Raw genomic sequence first — 27,020 nt, 5'->3', positions numbered from 1 at the left:
AAAAAATGTACCGCTAGCCACTTTAAACAATGCCACTTAATATAATGTTTACATACCCTACATTATCTATCTCATATGTATATACTGTACTCAAGTGCTCAGCATATGTGGGAACTTCTTCAAGACTGAGAATGCCAAGAGTGTGCAAAGCTGTCATCAAGGCAGAGGGTGGCTATTTGAAGAATCTCAAATATAAAATATATTTTTATTTGTTTATCACTTTTTGGGTTACTACATGATTCCATCTGTGTTATTTCATTGTTTTGATGTCTTCACTATTATTCTACAATGAAAATAGTTAAAAAAAAAATGTAAAACACTTTTGACTGATACTGTAAGTACAAAGAGTATTGTGTAGTTCCAGTAGTTAGCTACACCACTACATTGACTAACAGTCATTAACTAATGAAAATACTACCAATTTAGTTCAACTTCCACCAAGCTACTGCAAAGTTAAATTACTAGTTGAACTTCATGTAGTTCACACACACACACACACAGGCATGCACGCACGTACACACACACACACACACTCACACAAGGCACGCGCGTACACACACACACGCACATACGCATGTTCACACACACACACACACACACACACACACACACACACACACACACACACACACACACACACAGGCACGTACACGCACGTACACACACACACACACACACACAGGCACGCACGCACGCACGTACACACACACACACATACACAGGCACGTACACGCACGTACACACACACACACACACAGGCACGCACGCACGCACGTACACACACACACACATACACAGGCCCGCACGCTCACACACACACACGCACACACACACACACACACACCCACACACATAGTATTAATGCATGTATTAATGTCTGTATATCAGAAATACCTGATCAGTAATCACACCCACTAATCAGCCATGGCCAAGGAGCCTGTGTGTGTGTGTGTGTGTGTGTGTGTGTGTGTGTGTGTGTGTGTGTGTGTGTGTGTGTGTGTGTGTGTGTGTGTGTGTGTGTGTGTGTGTGTGTGTGTCTATGCGCGTGTGTGTGTGTGTGTCTATGTGTGTGTGTGCGCTCATCTGTCGCTTCTCTGGGAGCCAATTAGATCGCAGAAATGTAGACTCAAGCGGCTTGAGTACACAAACACACACAAGTAGTCTATATTCATACACACACTCACACTGTGTACAGTATGTCCATACACAGATATACCCATACTTTATATTCATTCACACACACATTGAGAAGGAGTCTTGAGTGAGTGAGTGAGTGAGTGAATGAGTGAGTGAATGAGTGAGTGAGTGAGTGAGTGAGTGAGTGAGTGAGTGAGGGAGGGAGGGAGGGAGGGAGGGAGGGAGGGAGGGAGGGAGGGAGGGAGGGAGGGAGGGAGGGAGGGAGGGAGGGAGGGAGGGAGGGAGGGAGGGAGGGAGGGAGGGAGGGAGGGAGGGAGGACGGGAGTTGATAGAAAATGCGTCCACGATGCAAATCTGTAGCAGACTCACAGACTGTAGACCGGCTCCGCAGACACACTCTTCTCTAAACAACCTCTACTAAGAAACAGTTTCACACACCACCTCCACACTGCTTTCTGTCTCTAGTCTCTCTGTCTCTCTGTCTCTCGCTCTCTCTCTCTAACACACACTCATGCCTAGCCCAGCCCAGTGCTGCTCATACACTCTAGCCTGAACACAACGCAGCAGACAAGAGCCATGCAGCAGTGAGAGAGAGAGGAGAGAGGAAAGAGAGAAAGATAGAGGAGAGAGAGAGAGAGAGTGGCGAGAGAGAGAGTGAGGAGAGAGAGAGAGAGAGAGAGGAGAGAGGAGAGAGAGAAAGAGAGTTGGAGAAAAGGAGAGGAGAGAGAGACAAAGAGAAAGAGAGAGAGAGAGGGAGAGACGGATGAAAGAGTGAAGGAAATGTATGGTGCTGTGTGTTCTCCAGAGGCTGAGGCAGTGAGCCACTGTGCCCCCTCTGAATGTTCTACCATGGAGAGACAGACCCCCCAGCCCCCCTTAGCCTGGAGGACCTGGCCCATCCCCTACAGTCTCGGAAGGAGGGAACAACGAGAGAGAGAGTGGAGAGAGAGAGAGCGACAGAGAGAGAGAGAGAGAGGAGAGAGAGAGCGACAGAGAGAGAGAGAGAGAGAGACAGAGAAAGAAGAGAGGATAAAAGAGGAAAGCTAGAGTGGTAGGCTGTCCTAGTCAACTGTTGTTCAGTGATGACATCAGGACCATGTGACCAGGTCTCTCCAGTGACAGCAGAAGGAAGGCAGGCAGGAAGGAGACAAAGTTTAAAGCTGGTGTCTGTCTGTCTGTCGGGTAGTGTGAGGCTCCGCTCTCCTCGCCTCCCAGCAACCACAGACACGCCAGCCACGCCACGCTGCCACGCTTGGCCCTCTGGGTAACATATCTCTGGGAGTTTAACTGGTTAATGTGATCGGGTCTGCACCAGTCACAGGGGCTAACGCAGCACCGCACTACCTTAGCCAGTAAGGACGTTCCAACCCGACCACACTCACCCAGCTAGCGACTTCCACACCACCACCCACCAGCCCTCCGCAAAGACAATCCATTTTTTTCATCTGAACCAGACCTGGTCGTTACTTGCGGTCGTCTGAATACTTGACTCCAGAAAGACTTTCTTGTGGATGTTTTTTTTCTTTCTTCTCTCCTTCTCCATGACTTGGTGCGTGCTCTTGGTTTAGGAGCTAGAGGTCAGGGGTCAGGCTTACCACAGTGGAACCACCAGTAGGCTTTGGTGTCAAGGCAACGAGGAGCAGCAATGGCTTCCAACAGCCTCTTCAGTACTGTTACACCATGTCAGCAGACCTTCTTCTGGGGTGAGTACACTACTCTGTCTGTTGACAGACTAACCAACCTAGATGATGCTGTGTCTGGGGTGAGTACACTACTCTGTCTGTTGACAGACTACTGTCTCACGTTGACCGTTGGAGGCTTTGTCTGAGTTAGTGTTTCACTGTTGGATGAGGCTTTGTCTGAGTTAGTGTTTGACCGTTGGATGAGGCTTTGTCTGAGTTAGTGTTTGACCGTTGGATGAGGCTGTGTCTGAGTTAGTGTTTGACCGTTGGATGAGGCTGTGTTTGAGTTAGTGTTTGACCGTTGGATGAGGCTTTGTCTGAGTTAGTGTTTGTTGACCGTTGGATGTGGCTTTGTCTGAGTTAGTGTTTGACCGTTGGATGAGGCTTTGTCTGAGTTAGTGTTTGACCGTTGGATGAGGCTTTGTCTGAGTTAGTGTTTGACCGTTGGATGAGGCTTTGTCTGAGTTAGTGTTTGACTGTTGGATGAAGCTTTGTCTGAGTTAGTGTTTGGGTTCAGGTTAGAGGTTGGGGTCTGGGTCAATGTTAGGGTTAAGGCTTGGGATCAGGGTTAGGTTTAAGGGTTGGGATCAGGGTTTAAGGGTTGGGATCAGGGTTTAAGGGTTGGGATCAGGGTTTAAGATTTGGGATCAGGGTTTAAGGGTTGGGATCAGGGTTAGGGTTAAGGGTTGGGATCAGGGTTAGGTTTAAGGGTTGGGATCAGGGTTTAAGGGTTGGGATCAGGGTTAGGGTTAAGGGTTGGGATCAGGGTTAGGGTTAAGGGTCAGGGGTTAAGGGTCAGGGGACAAGGAACATTTAATAGCCTAAACAACCATTTGGGGATTTGTAGTGTGTAAATATGAACCAGCTAAACGCCTGACTGTGAGATGATGGTATGTGCCTCATGATGTTGTTAGTAAATATCTCTGGAAGAGGGAGATGACATGTTTGAACAACTTAAAGCTACATTTGTCAAGCAACACAGGAACGGAGAGATTTCAACGTAAACAAACGGCCAACAACAGAATGGATTTACAGTGGAGCATTGGAACAAAATGTGACGAGAACAGACAGGGAATACCGGGGCTGTGTGGTTATGTGTGTGTTGCCTGTGTGTTAGGTGTGTGTTGCCTGTGTGTTAGGTGTGTGTTTACTGTGTGTTAGGTGTGTGTTTTCTGTGTGTTAGGTGTGTGTTTACTGTGTGCTAGATGTGTGTTATCTAGCTGTGTGTGTGCTAGATCAGAAGATGGATGCCGAGTCCAGAGGTTTCTCAGTATGTCTCTCTAATCAATTTGGAGGGAGATTATTTCCCTGGCTCGTCTACTGGGAGGGAGATCATTTCCCTGGCTCATATACTGGAGGGAGATCATTTCCCTGGCTCATATACTGGAGGGAGATCATTTCCCTGCCTCATAAACTGGAGGGATGTCATTTCCCTGGCTCATATACTGGAGGGAGATCATTTCCCTGGCTCATATACTAGAGGGAGATCATTTCCCTGGTTCATATACAGGGAGGGAGATCATTTCCCTGGCTCATAAACTGGAGGGAGATCATTTCCCTGGCTCATATACTGGAGGGAGATAATTTCCCTGGCTCATAAACTGGAGGGAGATCATTTCCCTGGCTCATATACTGGAGGGAGATCATTTCCCTGGCTCATATACTGGAGGGAGATCATTTCCCTGGCTCATATACTGGAGGGCGATCATTTCCCTGGCTCATATAAAGGGAGGGAGATCATTTCCCTGGTTCATAAACTGGAGGGAGATCATTTCCCTGGCTCATAAACTAGAGGGAGATCATTTCCCTGGCTCATAAACTGGAGGGAGATCATTTCCCTGGCTCATATACTGGAGGGAGATAATTTCCCTGGCTCATATACAGGGAGGGAGATAATGTCCCTGGCTCATATACAGGGAGGGAGATAATGCCCCTGGGAGTCCCATAGGGCGGCGCACAATTGGCCCAGCGTCATCCGGGTTAAGGTTTGGCCGGGGTGGGCCGTCATTGTAACTGACTTGCCTTGTTAAATTAAAAAAATACAAAGATCATTTTTGCCTTTACAGATAGAGTTGTCTTCATACAAAAATAGTAAATATTTTATTTCACTATTTGACTAAACTAATGCATCCTCTGATAAACTTAAAAACCCAGTTCTATTGACCTGTGCAGAGCTCCCATTTCATCACTGAACCAGCTCCCATTTCATCACTGAACCAGCTCCCATTTCGTCACTAAACCAGCTCCCATTTCATCACTAAACCAGCTCCCATTTCGTCACTAAACCAGCTACCATTTCATCACTAAACCAGCTCCCATTTCATCACTAAACCAGCTCCCATTTCATCGCTGAACCAGCTCCCATTTCGTCACTGAACCAGCTCCCATTTCGTCACTGAACCAGCTCCCATTTTGTCACTGAACCAGCTCCCATTTCGTTACTGAACCAGCTCCCATTTCGTTACTGAACCAGTTAATGAATTGTGTTATCGTGTATCTTTCCCCCTAAAGAATGACCTTTGTAGAATACTGTCTTACTGATTCAAACATCGTAAATGAATAGATTATATGATTTTAAAAATATACTATTTAATAACTCGACGTAAAAACGTTATCTTGAAGGTTAATTTTGAGCTATCAACTAATCACTACACTACTATATATATACTCTGTATTTATATATTATAACAACACTACTTTATATATAAATATAGATAAAATATATAAATATATAAATAAATATATAGATATATATACTTTATATGTATATATTATAGCAACAAACTTTATATGTATATACTTTATATTTATATGTTATAACAGCACTAATTTATATATATATACTTTATATCTACATATTATAACAACACTACTTTATATATATATATATATATATATATATATATATATATATATATACTTTATATGTATATAATATAACAACACTACTTTATATATACATACTTTGTATTTATATATTATATATATACTTTATATTTATATATTATAACAACACTACTTTATATATAAATATAAATAAAATATATAAATATATAAATAAATATATAGATATATATACTTTATATGTATATATTATAGCAACACATTTTATATATATATACTTTATATTTATATGTTATAACAGCACTAATTTATATATATATACTTTATATCTACATATTATAACAACACTACTTTATATATATATACTTTGTATTTATATATTATATATATACTTTATATTTATATATTATAACAACACTAGTTTATATTTATAGATATATATATATATATACTTTATATATATACTTTAGATTTATATGTTATAACAGCACTACTTCATATATATATATACTTTATATGTATATATTATAACAGCACTACTTTATATATATATATATATATACTTTATATGTACATATTATAAAAGCACTACTTTATATATATACTATGTAATTATATATTATATATATACTTTATATTTATAGATATACATATATATATATATATATATATATACTTTATATGTACATATTATAAAAGCACTACTTTATATATATACTATGTAATTATATATTATATATATACTTTATATTTATAGATATACATATATATATATATATATACTTTATATACTTTATATATATACTTTACATGTATATACTTTAGATTTATATGTTATAACAGCACTACTTTATATATATATCTACTTTATGGGTATATATTATAACAACACTACTTTATATATATATTTACTTTAAATGTATATATATAATAACAACACTACTTTATATATATATATATACACTTTATATTTATATATTATAACAAGACTACTTTATATTTATATTTATATATATATATATACTTTATATACTTTATATATATATACTTTATATGTATATACTTTAGATGTATATGTTATAACAGCACAACTTTATATATATATATATATATATATATGTACTTTCTAGGTATATATTATAACAACACTACTTCATATATATATATATACTTTATTTGTATATATTATAACAACACTACTGTATATATATATACTTTGTATTTATATATTAAATATATATATACTTTATATGTTCATATTATAACAACACTACTTTATATATATATATATATATACTTTATTTGTATATATTATAACAACACTACTGTATATATATATACTTTGTATTTATATTTTATATATATATATATATATACTTTATATGTACATATTATAACAACACTACTTTATATATATATATTATTTGTATATATTATAACAACACTACCTTATATATATATATCATATATTTATATATTATAACATCACTACTTCATATATATATATATATATACTTTATATTTATATATTATAACAACACTACTTTATATATATATTTACTTTAAATGTATATATTATAACAACACTACTTTATATATATATATATATATATATATATATATATATATACTTTATATGTATATATTATAACATCACTGCTTTATATATATACTTGATAATTATATGTTATAACAGCACAACAATACATATACTTTAAATGTATATATTATAACAACACTACTTTTTATATATATATACACTTTAAATGTATATATTATAACACCACTACTTTATAGATATATATGTGTATATATGTATATATGTGTATATATATATATATATATATATATATATATACATGTATATATTATAACAACACTACTTTATATATATATGTATATGTATATATATATATACTTTAAATGTACATGTTATAACGACACTACTTTATACATATATATACTTTAACTGTATATTTTATAGCAACACTACTTTATATCTACTTTGGGTTTTCAGTCCTTACATTTCAAGAAGGGCTCTATTTTGCGTGATAAGTTAACTACATAACTCACACACTGAACCAGAGCAGTATGAATCACACCATTCTTTCCTCTCACTGTGAGGTGAATTACAAGTTAAGGAGAAATGTTTCCATTTCAAGGCCAAAGGGAGTGAGCGTTTATTTAAAGGGATACTTCAGGATTTTGGCAATGAGGCTCTTTATCTACTGACCCAGAGTCAGATGAGGTCCTTTATCTACTGACCCAGAGTCAGATGAGGACCTTTATCTACTGACCCAGAGTCAGATGAGGTCCTTTATCTACTGACCCAGAGTCAGATGAGGCCCTTTATCTACTGACCCCGAGTCAGATGAGGGCCTTTATCTACTGACCCAGAGTCAGATGAGGTCCTTTATCTACTGACCCAGAGTCAGATGAGGTCCTTTATCTACTGACCCAGAGTCAGATGAGGCCCTTTATCTACTGACCCCGAGTCAGATGAGGGCCTTTATCTACTGACCCAGAGTCAGATGAGGTCCTTTATCTACTGACCCAGAGTCAGATGAGGTCCTTTATCTACTGACCCAGAGTCAGACGAGGCCCTTTATCTACTGACCCAGAGTCAGATGAACTCATGGATACCATTTGTATGTCTCTGTGTCCAGTATGAAGGAAGTTAGAGGAAGTTCCGTGAGCCAAAGCTAACTTGCGTTAGCACAATGACTGGAGGTCTATGGATATCCACACGTTGTGTGTGTGTGTGTGTGTGTGTGTGTGTGTGTGTGTGTGTGTGTGTGTGTGAGTAAGTGAGTGCCCGCCGCACAGATGAATAGTGCACAGTGAGAGCCAAGGGAGATGGGGGTACTTCCACCAATCAGCACCACCTATTAAGAGGTTAACCTCTGATCCCGCACCATGTCCCTGTTGTGGGGAGTTTGTACTATGGGAGAGGAGCAGCACTGGGGGAAATGAAAAGCAGGCAGTGGAACAGGGAGAGGGGAGAGGAGAGGAGAGGAGAGGAGAGGAGAGGAGAGGAGAGGAGAGGAGAGGAGAGGAGAGGAGAGGAGAGGAGAGGAGAGGAGAGGAGAGGAAAAGGACAGAAAGCAGAATAGAAAGGCCATCTGAGAGCGAACCAGTGTAGAATAACCAAATCATTGACAACATGAATCAGTAACTATCACCCTGTATAGATATCTACATGTATCAGTAACTATCACCCTGTATAGATATCTACATGAATCAGTAACTATCACCCTGTATAGATATCTACATGTATCAGTAACTATCACCCTGTATAGATATCTACATGAATCAGTAACTATCACCCTGTATAGATATCTACATGTATCAGTAACTATCACCCTGTATAGATATCTACATGAATCAGTAACTATCACCCTGTATAGATATCTACATGAATCAGTAACTATCACCCTGTATAGATATCTACATGAATCAGTAACTATCACCCTGTATAGATATCTACATGAATCAGTAACTATCACCCTGTATAGATATCTACATGAATCAGTAACTATCACCCTGTATAGATATCTACATGTATCAGTAACTATCACCCTGTATAGATATCTATATGTATCAGTAACTATCACCCTGTATAGATATCTACATGTATCAGTAACTATCACCCTGTATAGATATCTACATGTATCAGTAACTATCACCCTGTATAGATATCTACATGTATCAGTAACTATCACCCTGTATAGATATCTACAACATGAATCAGTAACTATCACCCTGTATAGATATCTACATGAATCAGTAACTATCACCCTGTATAGATATCTACATGAATCAGTAACTATCACCCTGTATAGATATCTACATGTATCAGTAACTATCACCCTGTATAGATATCTACATGTATCAGTAACTATCACCCTGTATAGATATCTACATGTATCAGTAACTATCACCCTGTATAGATATCTACATGTATCAGTAACTATCACCCTGTATAGATATCTACATGTATCAGTAACTATCACCCTGTATAGATATCTGCATGTATCAGTAACTATCACCCTGTATAGATATCTACATGTATCAGTAACTATCACCCTGTATAGATATCTACATGTATCAGTAACTATCACCCTGTATAGATATCTACATGTATCAGTAACTATCACCCTGTATAGATATCTACAACATGAACCAGTAACTATCACCCTGTATAGATATCTACATGTATCAGTAACTATCACCCTGTATAGATATCTACAACATGAATCAGTAACTATCACCCTGTATAGATATCTACATGTATCAGTAACTATCACCCTGTATAGATATCTACAACATGAATCAGTAACTATCACCCTGTATAGATATCTACATGTATCAGTAACTATCACCCTGTATAGATATCTACATGTATCAGTAACTATCACCCTGTATAGATATCTACATGTATCAGTAACTATCACCCTGTATAGATATCTACATGTATCAGTAACTATCACCCTGTATAGATATCTACATGTATCAGTAACTATCACCCTGTATAGATATCTACATGTATCAGTAACTATTACCCTGTATAGATATCTACATGTATCAGTAACTATCACCCTGTATAGATATCTACATGTATCAGTAACTATCACCCTGTATAGATATCTACATGTATCAGTAACTATCACCCTGTATAGATATCTACATGTATCAGTAACTATCACCCTGTATAGATATCTACAACATGAATCAGTAATCAGTATAGATGCAGTATATTTATCCATGTGTCTTGAGGAGAGGAGAGGAGAGGAGAGGAAAAGGACAGAAAGCAGAATAGAAAGGCCATCTGAGAGTGAACCAGTGTAGAAGAACCAGATCATTGACATTGACAACATGAATCAGTAACTATCACCCTGTATAGATATCTACATGTATCAGTAACTATCACCCTGTATAGATATCTACAACATGAATCAGTAACTATCACCCTGTATAGATATCTACATGAATCAGTAACTATCACCCTGTATAGATATCTACATGTATCAGTAACTATCACCCTGTATAGATATCTACATGTATCAGTAACTATCACCCTGTATAGATATCTACATGTATCAGTAACTATCACCCTGTATAGATATCTACAACATGAATCAGTAACTATCACCCTGTATAGATATCTACATGAATCAGTAACTATCACCCTGTATAGATATCTACATGTATCAGTAACTATCACCCAGTATAGATATCTACATGTATCAGTAACTATCACCCTGTATAGATATCTACATGTATCAGTAACTATCACCCTGTATAGATATCTACATGTATCAGTAACTATCACCCAGTATAGATATCTACATGTATCAGTAACTATCACCCTGTATAGATATCTACATGTATCAGTAACTATCACCCTGTATAGATATCTACAACATGAATCAGTAATCAGTATAGATGCAGTATATTTATCCATGTGTCTTGAGGAGAGGAGAGGAGAGGAGAGGAAAAGGACAGAAAGCAGAATAGAAAGGCCATCTGAGAGTGAACCAGTGTAGAATAACCAAATCATTGACAACATGAATCAGTAACTATCACCCTGTATAGATATCTACATGTATCAGTAACTATCACCCTGTATAGATATCTACATGAATCACTAACTATCACCCTGTATAGATATCTACAACATGAATCAGTAACTATCACCCTGTATAGATATCTACATGTATCAGTAACTATCACCCTGTATAGATATCTACATGTATCAGTAACTATCACCCTGTATAGATATCTACACTAATCAGTAACTATCACCCTGTATAGATATCTACAACATGAATCAGTAACTATCACCCTGTATAGATATCTACAACATGAATCAGTAACTATCACCCTGTATAGATATCTACATGTATCAGTAACTATCACCCTGTATAGATATCTACAACATGAATCAGTAATCAGTATAGATGCAGTATATTTATCCATGTGTCTTGAGGAGAGGAGAGGAGAGGAGAGGAAAAGGACAGAAAGCAGAATAGAAAGGCCATCTGAGAGTGAACCAGTGTAGAAGAACCAGATCATTGACATTGACAACATGAATCAGTAACTATCACCCTGTATAGATATCTACATGTATCAGTAACTATCACCCTGTATAGATATCTACAACATGAATCAGTAACTATCACCCTGTATAGATATCTACATGAATCAGTAACTATCACCCTGTATAGATATCTACATGTATCAGTAACTATCACCCTGTATAGATATCTACATGTATCAGTAACTATCACCCTGTATAGATATCTGCATGTATCAGTAACTATCACCCTGTATAGATATCTACATGTATCAGTAACTATCACCCTGTATAGATATCTACATGTATCAGTAACTATCACCCTGTATAGATATCTACATGTATCAGTAACTATCACCCTGTATAGATATCTACAACATGAACCAGTAACTATCACCCTGTATAGATATCTACATGTATCAGTAACTATCACCCTGTATAGATATCTACAACATGAATCAGTAACTATCACCCTGTATAGATATCTACATGTATCAGTAACTATCACCCTGTATAGATATCTACATGTATCAGTAACTATCACCCTGTATAGATATCTACATGTATCAGTAACTATCACCCTGTATAGATATCTACATGTATCAGTAACTATCACCCTGTATAGATATCTACATGTATCAGTAACTATCACCCTGTATAGATATCTACATGTATCAGTAACTATCACCCTGTATAGATATCTACATGTATCAGTAACTATCACCCTGTATAGATATCTACATGTATCAGTAACTATTACCCTGTATAGATATCTACATGTATCAGTAACTATCACCCTGTATAGATATCTACATGTATCAGTAACTATCACCCTGTATAGATATCTACATGTATCAGTAACTATCACCCTGTATAGATATCTACATGTATCAGTAACTATCACCCTGTATAGATATCTACAACATGAATCAGTAATCAGTATAGATGCAGTATATTTATCCATGTGTCTTGAGGAGAGGAGAGGAGAGGAGAGGAAAAGGACAGAAAGCAGAATAGAAAGGCCATCTGAGAGTGAACCAGTGTAGAAGAACCAGATCATTGACATTGACAACATGAATCAGTAACTATCACCCTGTATAGATATCTACATGTATCAGTAACTATCACCCTGTATAGATATCTACAACATGAATCAGTAACTATCACCCTGTATAGATATCTACATGAATCAGTAACTATCACCCTGTATAGATATCTACATGTATCAGTAACTATCACCCTGTATAGATATCTACATGTATCAGTAACTATCACCCTGTATAGATATCTACATGTATCAGTAACTATCACCCTGTATAGATATCTACAACATGAATCAGTAACTATCACCCTGTATAGATATCTACATGAATCAGTAACTATCACCCTGTATAGATATCTACATGTATCAGTAACTATCACCCAGTATAGATATCTACATGTATCAGTAACTATCACCCTGTATAGATATCTACATGTATCAGTAACTATCACCCTGTATAGATATCTACATGTATCAGTAACTATCACCCAGTATAGATATCTACATGTATCAGTAACTATCACCCTGTATAGATATCTACATGTATCAGTAACTATCACCCTGTATAGATATCTACAACATGAATCAGTAATCAGTATAGATGCAGTATATTTATCCATGTGTCTTGAGGAGAGGAGAGGAGAGGAGAGGAAAAGGACAGAAAGCAGAATAGAAAGGCCATCTGAGAGTGAACCAGTGTAGAATAACCAAATCATTGACAACATGAATCAGTAACTATCACCCTGTATAGATATCTACATGTATCAGTAACTATCACCCTGTATAGATATCTACATGAATCACTAACTATCACCCTGTATAGATATCTACAACATGAATCAGTAACTATCACCCTGTATAGATATCTACATGTATCAGTAACTATCACCCTGTATAGATATCTACATGTATCAGTAACTATCACCCTGTATAGATATCTACACTAATCAGTAACTATCACCCTGTATAGATATCTACAACATGAATCAGTAACTATCACCCTGTATAGATATCTACAACATGAATCAGTAACTATCACCCTGTATAGATATCTACATGTATCAGTAACTATCACCCTGTATAGATATCTACATGTATCAGTAACTATCACCCTGTATAGATATCTACATGTATCAGTAACTATAACCCAGTATAGATATCTACATGAATCAGTAACTATCACCATGTATAGATATCTACAACATGAATCAGTAATCAGTATAGATGCAGTATATTTATCCATATGTCTTGAGGAGAGGAGAGGAGAGGAGAGGAAAAGGACAGAAAGCAGAATAGAAAGGCCATCTGAGAGTGAACCAGTGTAGAAGAACCAGATCATTGACATTGACAACATGAATCAGTAACTATCACCCTGTATAGATATCTACATGTATCAGTAACTATCACCCTGTATAGATATCTACATGTATCAGTAACTATCACCCTGTATAGATATCTACATGTATCAGTAACTATCACCCTGTATAGATATCTACATGAATCAGTAACTATCACCCTGTATAGATATCTACATGTATCAGTAACTATCACCCTGTATAGATATCTACATGAATCAGTAACTATCACCCTGTATAGATATCTACATGTATCAGTAACTATCACCCTGTATAGATATCTACATGAATCAGTAACTATCACCCTGTATAGATATCTACATGAATCAGTAACTATCACCCTGTATAGATATCTACATGAATCAGTAACTATCACCCTGTATAGATATCTACATGAATCAGTAACTATCACCCTGTATAGATATCTACATGAATCAGTAACTATCACCCTGTATAGATATCTACATGTATCAGTAACTATCACCCTGTATAGATATCTACATGTATCAGTAACTATCACCCTGTATAGATATCTATATGTATCAGTAACTATCACCCTGTATAGATATCTACATGTATCAGTAACTATCACCCTGTATAGATATCTACATGTATCAGTAACTATCACCCTGTATAGATATCTACATGTATCAGTAACTATCACCCTGTATAGATATCTACAACATGAATCAGTAACTATCACCCTGTATAGATATCTACATGAATCAGTAACTATCACCCTGTATAGATATCTACATGAATCAGTAACTATCACCCTGTATAGATATCTACATGTATCAGTAACTATCACCCTGTATAGATATCTACATGTATCAGTAACTATCACCCTGTATAGATATCTACATGTATCAGTAACTATCACCCTGTATAGATATCTACATGTATCAGTAACTATCACCCTGTATAGATATCTACATGTATCAGTAACTATCACCCTGTATAGATATCTGCATGTATCAGTAACTATCACCCTGTATAGATATCTACATGTATCAGTAACTATCACCCTGTATAGATATCTACATGTATCAGTAACTATCACCCTGTATAGATATCTACATGTATCAGTAACTATCACCCTGTATAGATATCTACAACATGAACCAGTAACTATCACCCTGTATAGATATCTACATGTATCAGTAACTATCACCCTGTATAGATATCTACAACATGAATCAGTAACTATCACCCTGTATAGATATCTACATGTATCAGTAACTATCACCCTGTATAGATATCTACAACATGAATCAGTAACTATCACCCTGTATAGATATCTACATGTATCAGTAACTATCACCCTGTATAGATATCTACATGTATCAGTAACTATCACCCTGTATAGATATCTACATGTATCAGTAACTATCACCCTGTATAGATATCTACATGTATCAGTAACTATCACCCTGTATAGATATCTACATGTATCAGTAACTATCACCCTGTATAGATATCTACATGTATCAGTAACTATTACCCTGTATAGATATCTACATGTATCAGTAACTATCACCCTGTATAGATATCTACATGTATCAGTAACTATCACCCTGTATAGATATCTACATGTATCAGTAACTATCACCCTGTATAGATATCTACATGTATCAGTAACTATCACCCTGTATAGATATCTACAACATGAATCAGTAATCAGTATAGATGCAGTATATTTATCCATGTGTCTTGAGGAGAGGAGAGGAGAGGAGAGGAAAAGGACAGAAAGCAGAATAGAAAGGCCATCTGAGAGTGAACCAGTGTAGAAGAACCAGATCATTGACATTGACAACATGAATCAGTAACTATCACCCTGTATAGATATCTACATGTATCAGTAACTATCACCCTGTATAGATATCTACAACATGAATCAGTAACTATCACCCTGTATAGATATCTACATGAATCAGTAACTATCACCCTGTATAGATATCTACATGTATCAGTAACTATCACCCTGTATAGATATCTACATGTATCAGTAACTATCACCCTGTATAGATATCTACATGTATCAGTAACTATCACCCTGTATAGATATCTACAACATGAATCAGTAACTATCACCCTGTATAGATATCTACATGAATCAGTAACTATCACCCTGTATAGATATCTACATGTATCAGTAACTATCACCCAGTATAGATATCTACATGTATCAGTAACTATCACCCTGTATAGATATCTACATGTATCAGTAACTATCACCCTGTATAGATATCTACATGTATCAGTAACTATCACCCAGTATAGATATCTACATGTATCAGTAACTATCACCCTGTATAGATATCTACATGTATCAGTAACTATCACCCTGTATAGATATCTACAACATGAATCAGTAATCAGTATAGATGCAGTATATTTATCCATGTGTCTTGAGGAGAGGAGAGGAGAGGAGAGGAAAAGGACAGAAAGCAGAATAGAAAGGCCATCTGAGAGTGAACCAGTGTAGAATAACCAAATCATTGACAACATGAATCAGTAACTATCACCCTGTATAGATATCTACATGTATCAGTAACTATCACCCTGTATAGATATCTACATGAATCACTAACTATCACCCTGTATAGATATCTACAACATGAATCAGTAACTATCACCCTGTATAGATATCTACATGTATCAGTAACTATCACCCTGTATAGATATCTACATGTATCAGTAACTATCACCCTGTATAGATATCTACATGTATCAGTAACTATCACCCTGTATAGATATCTACAACATGAATCAGTAACTATCACCCTGTATAGATATCTACAACATGAATCAGTAACTATCACCCTGTATAGATATCTACATGTATCAGTAACTATCACCCTGTATAGATATCTACATGTATCAGTAACTATCACCCTGTATAGATATCTACATGTATCAGTAACTATCACCCAGTATAGATATCTACATGAATCAGTAACTATCACCATGTATAGATATCTACATGTATCAGTAACTATCACCCTGTATAGATATCTACAACATGAATCAGTAATCAGTATAGATGCAGTATATTTATCCATATGTCTTGAGGAGAGGAGAGGAGAGGAGAGGAAAAGGACAGAAAGCAGAATAGAAAGGCCATCTGAGAGTGAACCAGTGTAGAAGAACCAGATCATTGACATTGACAACATGAATGAGTAACTATCACCCTGTATAGATATCTACATGTATCAGTAACTATCACCCTGTATAGATATCTACATGTATCAGTAACTATCACCCTGTATAGATATCTACATGTATCAGTAACTATCACCCTGTATAGATATCTACATGTATCAGTAACTATCACCCTGTATAGATATCTACATGTATCAGTAACTATCACCCTGTATAGATATCTACATGTATCAGTAACTATCACCCTGTATAGATATCTACATGTATCAGTAACTATCACCCTGTATAGATATCTACATGTATCAGTAACTATCACCCTGTATAGATATCTACATGTATCAGTAACTATCACCCTGTATAGATATCTACATGTATCAGTAACTATTACCCTGTATAGATATCTACATGAATCAGTAACTATCACCCTGTATAGATATCTACATGTATCAGTAACTATCACCCTGTATAGATTTCTACATGTATCAGTAACTATCACCCTGTATAGATATCTACATGTATCAGTAACTATTACCCTGTATAGATATCTACATGTATCAGTAACTATCACCCTGTATAGATATCTACATGTATCAGTAACTATCACGCTGTATAGATATCTACATGTATCAGTAACTATCACCCTGTATAGATATCTACATGTATCAGTAACTATCACCCTGTATAGATATCTACATGTATCAGTAACTATCACCCTGTATATATATCTACATGTATCAGTAACTATCACCCTGTATATATATCTACATGTATCAGTAACTATCACCCTGTATAGATATCTACATGTATCAGTAACTATCACCCTGTATAGATATCTACATGTATCAGTAACTATTACCCTGTATAGATATCTACATGTATCAGTAACTATCACCCTGTATATATATCTACATGTATCAGTAACTATCACCCTGTATAGATATCTACAACATGAATCAGTAACTATCACCCTGTATAGATATCTACAATATGAATCAGTAACTATTACCCTGTATAGATATCTACATGAATCAGTAACTATCACCCTGTATAGATATCTACATGTATCAGTAACTATCACCCTGTATAGATATCTACAACATGAATCAGTAACTATCACCCTGTATAGATATCTACATGTATCAGTAACTATCACCCTGTATATATATCTACATGTATCAGTAACTATCACCCTGTATAGATATCTACATGTATCAGTAACTATCACCCTGTATAGATATCTACATGTATCAGTAACTATTACCCTGTATAGATATCTACATGTATCAGTAACTATCACCCTGTATATATATCTACATGTATCAGTAACTATCACCCTGTATAGATATCTACAACATGAACCAGTAACTATCACCCTGTATAGATATCTACATGAATCAGTAACTATTACCCTGTATAGATATCTACATGTATCAGTAACTATCACCCTGTATAGATATCTACATGTATCAGTAACTATTACCCTGTATAGATATCTACATGTATCAGTAACTATCACCCTGTATAGATATCTACATGTATCAGTAACTATCACCCTGTATAGATATCTACATGTATCAGTGACTATCACCCTGTATAGATATCTACATGAATCAGTAACTATCACCCTGTATAGATATCTACAACATGAACCAGTAACTATCACCCTGTATAGATATCTACATGAATCAGTAACTATCACCCTGTATAGATATCTACATGAATCAGTAACTATCACCCTGTATAGATATCTACATGTATCAGTAACTATCACCCTGTATAGATATCTACATGAATCAGTAACTATCACCCTGTATAGATATCTACAACATGAACCAGTAACTATCACCCTGTATAGATATCTACATGAATCAGTAACTATCACCCTGTATAGATATCTACATGAATCAGTAACTATCACCCTGTATAGATATCTACATGTATCAGTAACTATCACCCTGTATAGATATCTACATGTATCAGTAACTATCACCCTGTATAGATATCTACAACATGAATCAGTAACTATCACCCTGTATAGATATCTACATGTATCAGTAACTATCACCCTGTATATATATCTACATGTATCAGTAACTATCACCCTGTATAGATATCTACATGTATCAGTAACTATCACCCTGTATAGATATCTACAATATGAATCAGTAACTATCACCCTGTATAGATATCTACATGTATCAGTAACTATCACCCTGTATATATATCTACATGTATCAGTAACTATCACCCTGTATAGATATCTACATGAATCAGTAACTATCACCCTGTATAGATATCTACAACATGAATCAGTGACTATTACCCTGTATAGATATCTACATGAATCAGTAACTATTACCCTGTATAGATATCTACATGAATCAGTAACTATCACCCTGTATAGATATCTACATGAATCAGTAACTATCACCCTGTATAGATATCTACAACATGTATCAGTAACTATCACCCTGTATATATATCTACATGTATCAGTAACTATTACCCTGTATAGATATCTACATGTATCAGTAACTATCACCCTGTATATATATCTACAACATGAATCAGTAACTATCACCCTGTATAGATATCTACATGTATCAGTAACTATCACCCTGTATAGATATCTACAACATGAATCAGTAACTATCACCCTGTATAGATATCTACATGAATCAGTAACTATCACCCTGTATAGATATCTACAACATGAATCAGTAACTATCACCCTGTATAGATATCTACAATATGAATCAGTAACTATCACCCTGTATAGATATCTACATGAATCAGTAACTATTACCCTGTATAGATATCTACATGTATCAGTAACTATTACCCTGTATAGATATCTACAACATGAATCAGTAACTATCACCCTGTATAGATATCTACATGTATCAGTAACTATCACCCTGTATAGATATCTACATGAATCAGTAACTATCACCCTGTATAGATATCTACAACATGTATCAGTAACTATCACCCTGTATAGATATCTACATGTATCAGTAACTATCACCCTGTATAGATATCTACAACATTAATCAGTAACTATCACCCTGTATAGATATCTACAATATGAACCAGTAACTATCACCCTGTATAGATATCTACATGTATCAGTAACTATCACCCTGTATAGATATCTACATGTATCAGTAACTATCACCCTGTATAGATATCTACATGTATCAGTAACTATCACCCTGTATAGATATCTACATGTATCAGTAACTATCACCCTGTATAGATATCTACATGTATCAGTAACTATCACCCTGTATAGATATCTACATGTATCAGTAACTATTACCCTGTATAGGAACATACAGGTATCAGTATCTATTACCCTGTCTATATATCTACACGTATCAGTGACTATTACCCTGTGTAGATTTCTACATGTATCAGTAACTATCACCCTGTATGGATATCTACAACATGAATCAGTAACTATCACCCTGTATAGATATCTACATGTATTAGTAACTATCACCCTGTATAGATATCTACATGTATCAGTAACTATCACCCTGTATAGATATCTACATGTATCAGTAACTATCACCCTGTATAGATATCTACAACATGAATCAGTAACTATCACCCTGTATAGATATCTACATGAATCAGTAACTATCACCCTGTATAGATATCTACATGTATCAGTAACTATCACCCTGTATAGATATCTACAACATGAATCAGTAACTATCACCCTGTATAGATATCTACATGAATCAGTAACTATCACCCTGTATAGATATCTACATGTATCAGTAACTATCACCCTGTATAGATATCTACATGTATCAGTAACTATTACCCTGTATAGGAACATACAGGTATCAGTATCTATTACCCTGTATATATATCTACACGTATCAGTGACTATTACCCTGTGTAGATTTCTACATGTATCAGTAACTATCACCCTGTATGGATATCTACAACATGAATCAGTAACTATCACCCTGTATAGATATCTACATGTATCAATAACTATCACCCTGTATAGATATCTACATGTATCAGTAACTATCACCCTGTATAGATATCTACATGTATCAGTAACTATCACCCTGTATAGATATCTACAACATGAACCAGTAACTATCACCCTGTATAGATATCTACATGAATCAGTAACTATCACCCTGTATAGATATCTACAACATGAACCAGTAACTATCACCCTGTATAGATATCTACATGAATCAGTAACTATCACCCTGTATAGATATCTACACTAATCAGTAACTATCACCCTGTATAGATATCTACAACATGAACCAGTAACTATCACCCTGTATAGATATCTACATGTATCAGTAACTATCACCCTGTATAGATATCTACAACATGAATCAGTAACTATCACCCTGTATAGATATCTACATGTATCAGTAACTATCACCCTGTATAGATATCTACAACATGAATCAGTAACTATCACCCTGTATAGATATCTACAACATGAATCAGTAACTATCACCCTGTATAGATATCTACAACATGAATCAGTAACTATCACCCTGTATAGATATCTACAACATGTATCAGTAACTATCACCCTGTATAGATATCTACATGAATCAGTAACTATCACCCTGTATAGATATCTACATGTATCAGTAACTATCACCCTGTATAGATATCTACAACATGAATCAGTAACTATCACCCTGTATAGATATCTACAACATGAATCAGTAACTATCACCCTGTATAGATATCTACAATATGAATCAGTAACTATCACCCTGTATAGATATCTACATGAATCAGTAACTATCACCCTGTATAGATATCTACATGTATCAGTAACTATCACCCTGTATAGATATCTACAACATGAATCAGTAACTATCACCCTGTATAGATATCTACAACATGAATCAGTAATCAGTATAGATGCAGTATATTTCTCCATGTGTCTTGTTATTGTATCACATGGAGTAAAGCAGAACAGCAGGGGTCATTTATTAGTCTGTTATTTAACACAAATGGATTGAAGGGAAAATAACATGATTGGAGCCCTGAGTTCAAAGAAATATATATCATTTTAAAATATCAAAATCAAGTTGTTGTAGTTCAATCTATAAATTATGTTTCTGTTTGTTTTTGCACATGTATCTGTTGTCTCGGCAACACCTCATTAAACTTTAAACTTCAATTAATCTTTAAATCTACAATCTGCTCGTACAGATGCAGGAATAATTCCCAGAGCAGCGTCTTCTGTTTGGCAACATATTAGTTCGACTGCTGTGTATTAGGACATCTGAACTGATGGACAAATACAGGTGACTAAAAATGGCTCATCTAGTATCCCTTTCCAATCCTATACGTGAATTATGAATATCTCAGGTTCTGTCTCGGAGTAGTTTTTAAATTTAGGAATCAATATAAATCAATATGAGTCTTGTTTCTCAGGGATAAACAAACACTAGCCGTTAACTAAACTCTTAACGGTGGGATTCCTATTCAGAAAAATGTCTGGTTAAATTTGACTTGGCGTTCAGATGGAGACGTTAGGATTTGATGTATTCTAAGTCATGGTAGTGGCAGAGTGGGGAGGGGCAGTAATCATGAACATGTGTCAACCTCCCTCGCGCCCGCAATGCAGTACCCTACAGTACAGTACATTACACTACCCTACAGTACAGTACATTACACTACCCTACAGTACAGTACCTTAAACAACACTACAATACCCTACCCTAAACTACAGTACAGTACATTACACTACCCTACAGTACAGTACATTACACTACCCTACAGTACAGTACATTACACTACCCTACAGTACAGTACATTACACTACCCTACAGTACAGTACCTTAAACAACACTACAACACCCTAACCTAAACTACCCTACAGTACAGTACATTACACTACCCTACAGTACAGTACCTTAACCTACACTACAATACCCTACCCTAAACTACCATACAGTACAGTACATTACACTACCCTACAGTACAGTACATTACACTACCCTACAGTACAGTACATTACACTACCCTACAGTACAGTACATTACACTACCCTACAGTACAGTACCTTAAACAACACTACAATACCCTACCCTAAACTACCATACAGTACCTTAAACAACACTACAATACCCTACCCTAAACTACCATACAGTACCTTAACCTACACTACAATACCCTACCCTAAACTACCATACAGTACCTTAACCTACACTACAATACCCTACCCTAAACTACCATACAGTACCTTAAACAACACTACAATACCCTACCCTAAACTACCATACAGTACCTTAACCTACACTACAATACCCTACCCTAAACTACCATACAGTACCTTAAACAACACTACAATACCCTACCCTAAACTACCATACAGTACCTTAACCTACACTACAATACCCTACCCTAAACTACCATACAGTACCTTAACCTACACTACAATACCCTACCCTAAACTACCATACAGTACCTTAACCTACACTACAATACCCTACCCTAAACTACCATACAGTACCTTAACCTACACTACAATACCCTACCCTAAACTACCATACAGTACCTTAACCTACACTACAATACCCTACCCTAAACTACCATACAGTACCTTAACCTACACTACAATACCCTACCCTAAACTACCATACAGTACCTTAACCTACACTACAATACCCTACCCTAAACTATAGTACAGAACCCTACAGTACAATACACTACCCTACACTACCCTACAGTACAGTACAATACCCTGCCCTAACCTACAGTACAGAACCCTACAGTGCAGTACACTACCCTACAGTACACTACCCTACAGCACAGTACAGTACAGTACGCAGGGAATGTAGAAATTCTACAGGGAATATAGAGATTCTACATGGGATATAGAGATTCTACAGGGAATATAGATCTTCCACAGGGAATATAGAGATTCTACATGGGATATAGATATTCTACAGGGAATATAGAGATTATACAGGGAATATAGAAATTCCAGAGGGAAAATAGAGATTCTACAGGGAATATAGAGATTCTACAGGGGAATTAGAGATTCTACATGGGATAGAGAGATTCTACAGGGAATAGAGAGATTCTACAGGGAATAGAGAGATTCTACAGGGAATATAGAGATTCTACAGGGAATATAGAGATTCTACATGGGATATAGAGATTCTACAGGGAATATAGAGATTCTACAGGGAATATAGAGATTCTACATGGGATATAGAGATTCTACAGGGAATAGAGAGATTCTACAGGGAATATAGAGATTCCACAGGGAATATAGAGATTCTACAGGGAATATAGAGATTATACAGGGAATATAGAAATTCCAGAGGGAAAATAGAGATTCTACAGGGAATATAGAGATTCCACAGGGAATATAGAGATTCCACAGGGAATATAGAGATTCTACAGGGAATATAGAGATTCTACAGGGGAATTAGAGATTCTACATGGGATAGAGAGATTCTACAGGGAATAGAGAGATTATACAGAGGAATTAGATATTCTACATGGGATATAGAGATTCTACAGTGAATATAGAGATTCTACAGGGGAATTAGAGATTCTACATGGGATATAGAGATTATACAGGGGATATAGAGATTCCACAGGGAATATAGAGATTCCACAGGGAATATAGAGATTCTACAGGGAATATAGAGATTCCACAGGGAATATAGAGATTCTACAGGGAATATAGAGATTCCACAGGGAATATAGAGATTCTACAGGGGATATAGAGATTACACAGGAAATATAGAGATTCTACAGGGAATAGAGATTCCACAGGGAATATAGAGATTCTACAGGGAATATAGAGATTCTACAGGGAATATAGAGATTCCACAGGGAATATAGAGATTCTACAGGGAATAGAGATTCCACTGGGAATATAGAGATTCTACAGGGAATATAGAGATTCTACATGGGATATAGAGATTCCACAGGGAATAGAGATTCTACAGGGAATAGAGAGACTGAACGTGTTTCAGACGTTTCGTCGAGGGTCTCAGCTCAAAAGCTGCCATTCATGATCTGAACTACACTACTACATTGCTTCATGTGAATATATATCACTACCTTGTATTTATATTATATTAATAACTGAGTTCAGTTCTCTTCCAGCAATTAATAGTTAATAGTGAAAGTGTCACATACTTTGCTGCTTGTGTAGGTATTCTGTCTGATACTCGGTCATGTCACGTTCTGACCATAGTTCTTTTGTGTTTTCCTTGTTTTAGTGTTGGTCAGGACGTGAGCTGGGTGGGCATTCTATGTTGGATGTCTAGTTTGTCTGTTTCTGTGTTTGGCCTGATATGGTTCTCAATCAGAGGCAGGTGTTAGTCGTTGTCTCTGATTGGGAACCATATTTAGGTAGCCTGTTTTGTCATTGTGGGTGATTGTCTATGTTAGTTGCCTGTGTCAGCACAGGTCTTATTGTAGCTTCACGGTCGTTATTTGTTTATTGTTTTTGTACAGTTTACTTCGTGTTTTTCGTCATCTATTAAATGATGCATTCACACCACGCTGCGCTTTGGTCCGCTTCTTACCACGATCGTGACAGGGTCACAATTATATCCTGCTGTAGGCATTCTGTGTGATACTCCAGAATACTCAAAAAGTAATAGTTTGTTTCATAAAGTAATAGTTTGTTTCATGAAGTAATAGTTTGTTTCTATTCTAACTGGTAATAAACTACCTAATAAACATGTCTGCCCTAAAGATGCAAATAATTCGCTGTGGTTTTTACATATTTTCCAAAATATTAATTAATAATGTTTAACAATTTCCCAAGTATTAAAACACAGCAATAAGCTGGAGCTGCTTTCCAAACAGTTGAGCAAGGAGAGAGAGAGAGAGAGAGAGAGAGAGAGAGAGAGAGAGAGAGAGAGAGAGAGAGAGAGAGAGAGAGAGAGAGAGAGAGAGAGAGAGACAGAGGTCTATTAAATATATTGTATGTACATCATCACAATAAATCCATGATTTATTATGTTCAGGTCTAAAGAAACATGAAGATAGAATCCTCTGGTTATTTATACTCCTCTATATCAGTCATGCTGGGTAGGATACTCGGCATATTTATACTCTTTATCAGGCATGCTGGGTAGGATACTCTGGTTATTTATACTCCTCTTTATCAGTCATGCTGGGTAGGATACCCTGGTTATTTATACTCTTTATCAGTCATGCTGGGTAGGATACTCTGGTTATTTATACTCCTCCTCTTTATCAGTCATGCTGGGTAGGATACTCTGCATATTTATACTCTTTATCAGGCATGCTGGGTAGGATACTCTGGTTATTTATACTCCTCTATATCAGTCATGCAGGGTAGGATACTCTGTTTATTTATACTCTTTATCAGTCATGCTGGGTAGGATACTCTGGTTATTTATACTCCTCTTTATCAGTCATGCAGGGTAGGATACCCTGGTTATTTATACTCTTTATCAGGCATGCTGGGTAGGATACTCTGGTTATTTATACTCCTCTTTATCAGTCATGCTGGGTAGGATACCCTGGTTATTTATACTCTTTATCAGTCATGCTGGGTAGGATACTCTGGTTATTTATACTCCTCCTCTTTATCAGTCATGCTGGGTAGGATACTCTGCATATTTATACTCTTTATCAGGCATGCTGGGTAGGATACTCTGGTTATTTATACTCCTCTATATCAGTCATGCAGGGTAGGATACTCTGTTTAT

General features: G+C 36.2%; 1 protein-coding gene across 1 annotated transcript in view; it reads left to right on the top strand.

The window, feature by feature from the left end:
• The first annotated feature begins 2,338 nt into the window (after positions 1–2,338).
• Positions 2,339–27,020, top strand: part of LOC110521125 (runt-related transcription factor 2) — a 222,718-nt gene continuing 198,036 nt past the window's right edge. Inside the window, exon 1 of the mRNA XM_036976438.1 lies at positions 2,339–2,840. Within this exon, the coding sequence (XP_036832333.1) occupies positions 2,783–2,840 (58 nt within the window). The 5' untranslated portion in view covers positions 2,339–2,782. The remainder of the gene's footprint in view (positions 2,841–27,020) is intronic.

This window comes from Oncorhynchus mykiss, chromosome 4 (assembly GCF_013265735.2).
Source record: "Oncorhynchus mykiss isolate Arlee chromosome 4, USDA_OmykA_1.1, whole genome shotgun sequence".
NCBI lineage: Eukaryota > Metazoa > Chordata > Actinopteri > Salmoniformes > Salmonidae > Oncorhynchus > Oncorhynchus mykiss.
This window is presented reverse-complemented; position numbering and strand designations above follow the sequence as displayed.